General features: G+C 29.6%; 2 protein-coding genes across 2 annotated transcripts in view; both read left to right on the top strand.

The window, feature by feature from the left end:
- LOC108687251 (chymotrypsinogen A-like) overlaps positions 1 to 1,131 on the top strand; it is a 4,538-nt gene extending 3,407 nt beyond the window's left edge. Inside the window, exon 5 of the mRNA XM_018192928.1 lies at positions 952 to 1,131. Coding sequence (XP_018048417.1) covers positions 952 to 1,131 — 180 coding nt within the window. The remainder of the gene's footprint in view (positions 1 to 951) is intronic.
- Positions 1,132 to 6,324: 5,193 nt separating this feature from the next.
- The window catches only part of LOC108687252 (zinc finger protein 569-like), a 5,090-nt gene continuing 4,429 nt past the window's right edge, over positions 6,325 to 6,985 (top strand). Inside the window, exon 1 of the mRNA XM_018192929.1 lies at positions 6,325 to 6,789. The gene's annotated coding sequence lies outside the window, so the exon portion shown is untranslated. The remainder of the gene's footprint in view (positions 6,790 to 6,985) is intronic.

Here is a 6,985-nt window from a genome sequence, read left to right as displayed (position 1 = left end):
TTCTATAATTTTCAAAGAAAATTTATCAAGTCTGAAAAAGTTAAAAGTATTTTTAATTTTCATAAATTAAAAATATAAGAAATATTTTATAAAATATTCTGAGATGTTATGAAAAGTTTTTTTTCCTTTTTTTTTATCAAAGATATGTAGAAAATAATCAGTTTTCTTAAAAATTAAAAGTTGTCTCAACTTTTTATTTATAATCGTATGTGATAGAACGTTTTATCATTGCATGGAAAATTTGATTCAACCTGTATAATTCATTCATACAAAATACAAACGCGTGAACATGTTAGTACATGCTTGCACTGGCTACCGAGAATAAAACGAATCGTTCACAAACATGTTTTATTATTTGAAAGCGTCAATTTGTTGTTAATTACGTCGCTCGTGCACTTTCTCATAATAAAATTGAATACACGATCGATGGCGCGCGAGATATTCAAGAATAGCCAAGAATTACTGTCGCTTTGAAAGAAGATTTCGAATTCTAAGTATATGTTTTTATATAGCAATCCATAATATTAAATATTTAAAATAAAAAAATCTTAGTGATGTATCATTAAGATTCTTTAACAATGAATTTCTATTGTATACCAAATCAATGAAGCCACAATAATATTTTCTAGATATAATATTTTTTAAATAATATTTTTTTAATTAGCAACAAATAAAATTCACTTTAAATCTATTTTATCAAATTTCCTATTTCAACGAAAAACTGCAAAGAAACTCTGTAAGATTTTTTCATTTATTCAGCAGAAAGTAAACTATTATATTACTATCTAATGTTAATACTTATACTAATGTTAATACTTATACTAATGTTAATACTTATATTAATTATAATACTAATTACAATGTTAGAAGTTGATAATGAATATGGAAACAACTTTATGTACCGAAATAGAATCTGAATCTCATTTTTTTGTTTATCTTCTTAATCTTCAGGGTGATTCTGGAGGACCTCTGCAGTGTCGTCGTACCGATGGCGTTTGGCAGCTAGCCGGCGTCACATCTTTCGGATCTGGTTGTGCCAGACCAGGCTATCCAGACGTATACACTAAGATACAACATTACCTGCATTGGATCAACAAAACAATCGATGCAAACAATGATGAGCGGAGATGAAATTTAATCGTGTAAATAACAGTAATGTAAATATACTTACTTATACTTGTACAGCGTTAATGTATGCAATACCTTGTATTTGTATATAGTGTATTTCACTTGCAGTGTATATTGTATGCTCATTTTTATTGCACGTAGAAATTATATTTATTTTACATATTAAGAGTGTGTGCATGTATAATATTTAACATTTTTTTCTATTATATTATCGCGTTAGAATTTTATTATTTAATTTGTGTAAAATACGAATTATTTTATTATTTATTTACATACCTATATATTATTTATATAAGGAAGGAAATAAAAGAAAAGATCTTTTTATACATGTAACTGTTGATTAAAAGCAGCACGTAATATAATAAGAATTTATCTAATAAGATTATTTTATAGTGCGATAATATAATAGAAAATTTTCCACTTATCTTATAAGGCATATCATAAAATGATCTCTGAATGTTAAGTTTTTACGTGGCATTTCATATAGGGTATTACATTTGTTACATTGTATATTTTTACGTTGTTTATATATTTATAATATATGTTTGGAAAAAGGAAGTTTCAAATGAATAAAAGTTCAACGAAGCTCAATGAATTTGTTAATCAATACTATGTATATGATTCATTTTAATCTTAGCAGACAAATATCTCTAAATATGCAATTTTATTTAAAAAAAAAAAAAAAAAAAAAAAACTTCAAATAAAAGTTGCATGATATAAAGATACGGATGTACAATGATGACTCCTATATAACTTTTATTTGGAATGTTTTTTGATGAAATTTCAAAATATCTACCTGTTAAAATTAAAATTAATCATCCTGTACATATATTTATATATAGGTCACGTTGTGAGTTGTATAAAGATAATATGCGAGCCTTAGAAAGCCTGAGAACACTAGAGTAATACTGACGTGTAAGAGCTTTTTCTACAACCGCTTATAATAATTATTTTATTTACAGATTGTAATCTTATAAGTAACGTAAACGATCCAGTCGATTGAACGTCAGAATCAAAATAAATAAGATGATACGTCCCGAAGATCATAAAGATTCTTTCCGATACATTGGCCGCGACCGGTTAAAACTTTCACGGTTATTCATCCAACCGGAAAAGATGAGTCGATCTCGTTTTAAATCGCTTAAATTATGTCGGAGAAACATAAATTTCTATCTCGCTCGCGAAATCACACGACTTGTCGAATGTACAGTTGTAAATGTAACATTTCTGAAATTAGACAACGCGTCCATCGTCTGAAATTTTCTTAAAATCTCCTGTCCGCTGCATGTAGGATACATCCGCGATCATTACGTGACTTTATTTATATCGAGAGAGTCGCACATAATTATAACGTGACTATTTGCTCTGTCAAGATACGCTACAGTGCTTTAATAAATGTGATTACATGGTGCCATGCAGTAGACGATGGAAGTCAGAGATATTGATTTACGAAGGACACACGTGACACACTGTGAGAATATTCGATTACTTGGAGCTTAATTAGCCTCAATTATTAATTACAAGTACGTGCATTGAGTTCCGTTGTGTGGGTGTTGTATATTCCAATAATTCATAAAGCAAATAACAAAGAGTATAGTAAGCTATAGACATTCCCAAAGGCATTCCGCACATCTCTAACGATATTTGAATGTCTCACTGGTTTATTTATATGTAACTACAGTATAAATGTTGAATGTATATCACTCTTTTGCAACACAACTAAATTACACAACTAAAAAATTAAGTCTTGCCGAAAATAAAATTGAACGTTTTCTATCATTAAGATTTTGTAATATTAATTTTAAAATACAATTTTATTGCAATAATCGATTATAGAGAAATAAGTCCTTTTTCTTTTCTGTTCTTATTTGACAAAAAATTCTCAAAATATTTACAAGAATTTTTCATATTTAAATTTTTGAAGATTTTTAAAAAACACTAAATTTCTTGAGATTTTATAAATGTTCTTCGCAAATTATATAATGAAAAATCTTAGGTATATAATATTTTATAATTCACATGTATAAAAACTTAAAAAAGACTTGTGGACTTTCTCAAAAAATTCTAAAAAAAATTTAAGGATTTTCTAAAAAATTGTACGGGAATTCTGCAAAAAATCTGAAAAATCATATAAAAAAATTCTAAAATTCATCAAATTATTATATAATATATACATAATATCACAAAGTAGAAATCAAGATTTAAAGGACAAATAATAATATCTTTTATTAATATTAAACTTTAGTTTTAAGTGAGACTTAATGAATACACGCAGATACTCTCGTAATATTTCTGTATTTAATTCTGCATAATTTTTTGTCATTTTTTTTTTATATGTAGATTGTAGAATTAGAAAAAAATAGACTTGTATCTAAATATAACAGATTACAATTTGAAGTACAATATGGTATTTTAATAGATATCGCGCTTCACTCGACATAGTTGCGCAACGATAGAAGTGGCTTTTCAGAATCGAAGTCCTTATATAAATGTAGATAGATGCTCCGTATCCGTTCTCTCGGAGCAAATAGCTTTTCTTTCTAACTTTCAAAATGCACATCTTTCCTATATATGCACTTCCATTCTGATATAATGCAAAGGCGAAACAAGACCACGTGTCCTGAATGAAACCCAAATAAATCAGAAACTGATTTACTACTATTTACTACTCCTTCACACTTATCATCTTTTCATCACATTTTCAGCAAAATTATGTATCAAAATCTTTTAATACAAATTCAAAGCTTATCGATAACCTTTTATTAAATTAATAAAACAATATTTTGAAATGTATGTATATTTTAAAAATGTACAAATAAAAATATGCACGCATACACATTTCAACTTCTTCCAATAAAAGTAATCTCATTTTTCTATTAAACTTTTTACTAACTATCTTTAGTTTTCTTAATGGTATTATCAATTGATAACAGAAACGAGTCTCGTGAGAAAAAAAGGAGTTTATATTAATCATTTATATTAATCAACATACTTGAAATAAAAAAAATACTACATGCAATCTTGTACTTCAAAATCATGTAACAGATAAAATTCTTTTACTCCCAAGTAATTAATTAAAGAATATTCCTTAGAAAATCGCTTAAAATTATATTCAAAATTGTATTTACGAGATTTAAGTCGTAAGTGATATACTATAAATTCTTGAGATGTTATTCGTCTCCAATTTCAAAGAATCGAATTTTTAAAATCGTCCATGCTGAGATATCTCGAATTCTTGCAACTATAGTAGTTTAAAGAACGTTTATTTCGATAATTTTTGAATGACGGTATTTTTAAAATCCTCAAACAATCAGTTCCTTATCAAATTTTGCTCAAAATTGTACTCGAAATTATAATTTTATACGAAATTCAGGTCGTGATATATTTAAATTCCCGAAAGATTAATCTTTCTCTCGCTTTGAATCTCAATTCGATTTTTTTTTAAATGGATGTCGCAATCTCTCAAATTCTTGCAACTACTTGTATTTTAAATCACGATGATTCGATATTCTACGGAGGAACGAATAATTAATCATTTGCGTGTAATTCACGTTCTAATGCGCGATTACACCCATCAATTCTGAAATCTGACAACCGAAAGTGCATTCGACACCAGATACAAAAGCCACGCTTTAGATTACATTTAACTGTGCAAAAAAACATATAATATCATAATATCCGTTGCGAATATTATTACTTTACGATTGTGCGATGAATCATCGATTGTGCGCGCAGCTCGCATGCGTTTCCCTCTGTTCCTCGCTTGTGTTCGCTTCGTATTTAGATCGAACTTCACGTGTAATCCTGCAGTATACTTTCATCGCACGGAAGAAAGTGAGAGAGAAACCTGGTCGATGAGAGAAAAGAAAGAAAATGGGATAGCGTGTATTTCGGCTGGGAAGACGGCGCTGCTCGAATTGCTAAAATAACTAAAACATCTCGCACACATGACTTTCCCATCCTTTTTGTTGAAATTGCAAAAGGAAATGTCCAATAATATCGTGAAAATTATGTGAATTCTGGAATTTTTTTAGATTCCTAAAATTTCTTATTTTAAAATTGTTTTAGAAAATTTTATAAAATTAAAAAATGTTTAAGTATTTTTTCTTTAATTTTATAGAATGAAAAATTTTTTAAATCTTATATTTCAAAAAATTTTACATACGTAAAAAATTCTATTAAAAAATATAAACTTTCTCGGTATCTTCCGAAAATTTCCGATTTGTATAAAAAATTCTAAAAAAAATTTTCACTAAGATTTATACTTTTTGACAATCAAAAATATTTTAATTTCACGAAAAATTATTTTTCCGATCTATTAAGCCACTATTGAGCCACTATTGAGCCTGAATTTTGAATTTTTATCAAATTTAATTCACAAAAATCCTTCATAACAATAAGTCTTTAAAAGATTTGTTCATTTTTTAATATTAGCTTAGGATAACAATGGATGAGAAGAATATTACAGTGGTAGTATACTGAAATAATATCATTTTGAGACGAGGAACAATGAATTATAACAAGTCTTATCTAAGAAAAAGTTGTAAGAGTTGAAAAATAGACCCACTCACTCAGCTTCTGAAAGTAAAATTTATGCTATTTCTATATTTTAAAATGTATAACAAAATCATTTTAAATTTTAATTAATATATTTTATACACGTATAATTAATTTATTATAAGTAACACTTATATTATAACATATAACTTACGAAAAGACATTTTAATTTCAAATCTGTAGATTTGTCCCTTTAATCAACTATATCTTTATCACCTGCGTATCCAAAATGATGTAACATATTCGCGAGCGTATCTAATATAAGGTATATCTATAAAAAAGAAAAGAAAACAATTAAAAAAAATATAACAAACAAGGCTTATTTATGAATGACAAATCTTACTTTATAGTGAGGAAAGAGAAGCGATATCCTCTGATTTCTAAGAGGCACAACTATTTATTATAAAACGAGGTGAAAATTACAAAAGTGAGCAAATTTATTAGAGAATATTTATAATTTCATTAGTCAACACACCTAAGTGAATCGCTCACTTTTATAATTTTCACCTCGTTTCAAGACACACAGAATTGACCCCTATGAAACGACGCTCACACGGTCTAGTCCGACATGCGCATGCGGTATCAGAGGATCGCACGGTCATGCCTGAGGGAGGCAAGTGGAGTGGAGTGGAGGCGAGACGAAACGCCGAAGCGTCAAGTGAGGCCTTGGCTTTAAAATGGCCACTCCTGGTGTCGCGCGTGCAACGCAAAGCAACGTTACTCCGTCAGATCGTTCCCGATCCCTACGGTACTCGCGAACGTAGAGTATCTCGGTGAGTGTCCCATCATATCGTCCTGAATATCAGTATCGTCCTCACCCCGGAGATTGTGCGTGTGAAACAGAATCGGAAACGACAGAACGGATACAGCGAGGCGTGCGAGAGCGAGGTCCTCGGCGTCGCGCCGTGTGGCGTTGGTGACGCTTCCGTGACGTCCTGGCAGTGACACTTCATTGATATATACATCGGTGTCATCGGTACCTGGGTATCTTGACGTCGTATCCTCGACGACGCGCGTGACTCATCTCGCGGAGAGAAGGAACCTTCTGCGATTGAGACGGTGGAGCCATCGGCGACGCTTTCGTGGCGCCTCAGTGATCTCTCGGTAATACCTCGGCATTTTGTTGTTATTCTCCCTTTTTCCTGAAGAAAACCACGTTCGAAATACTATCTCCAATGTTTCTGTAATACATTACACTTTTATCATATATTAATTATTATAGGAATAATATAGTATGTTTCTCGTAATAACATAATATTATTATATACAAGAAATATGATATTTTATAATATAATAAAAT

The sequence above is a fragment of the Atta colombica genome, unplaced genomic scaffold, assembly GCF_001594045.1.
Source record: "Atta colombica isolate Treedump-2 unplaced genomic scaffold, Acol1.0 scaffold203, whole genome shotgun sequence".
Classification (NCBI taxonomy): domain Eukaryota; kingdom Metazoa; phylum Arthropoda; class Insecta; order Hymenoptera; family Formicidae; genus Atta; species Atta colombica.
This window is presented reverse-complemented; position numbering and strand designations above follow the sequence as displayed.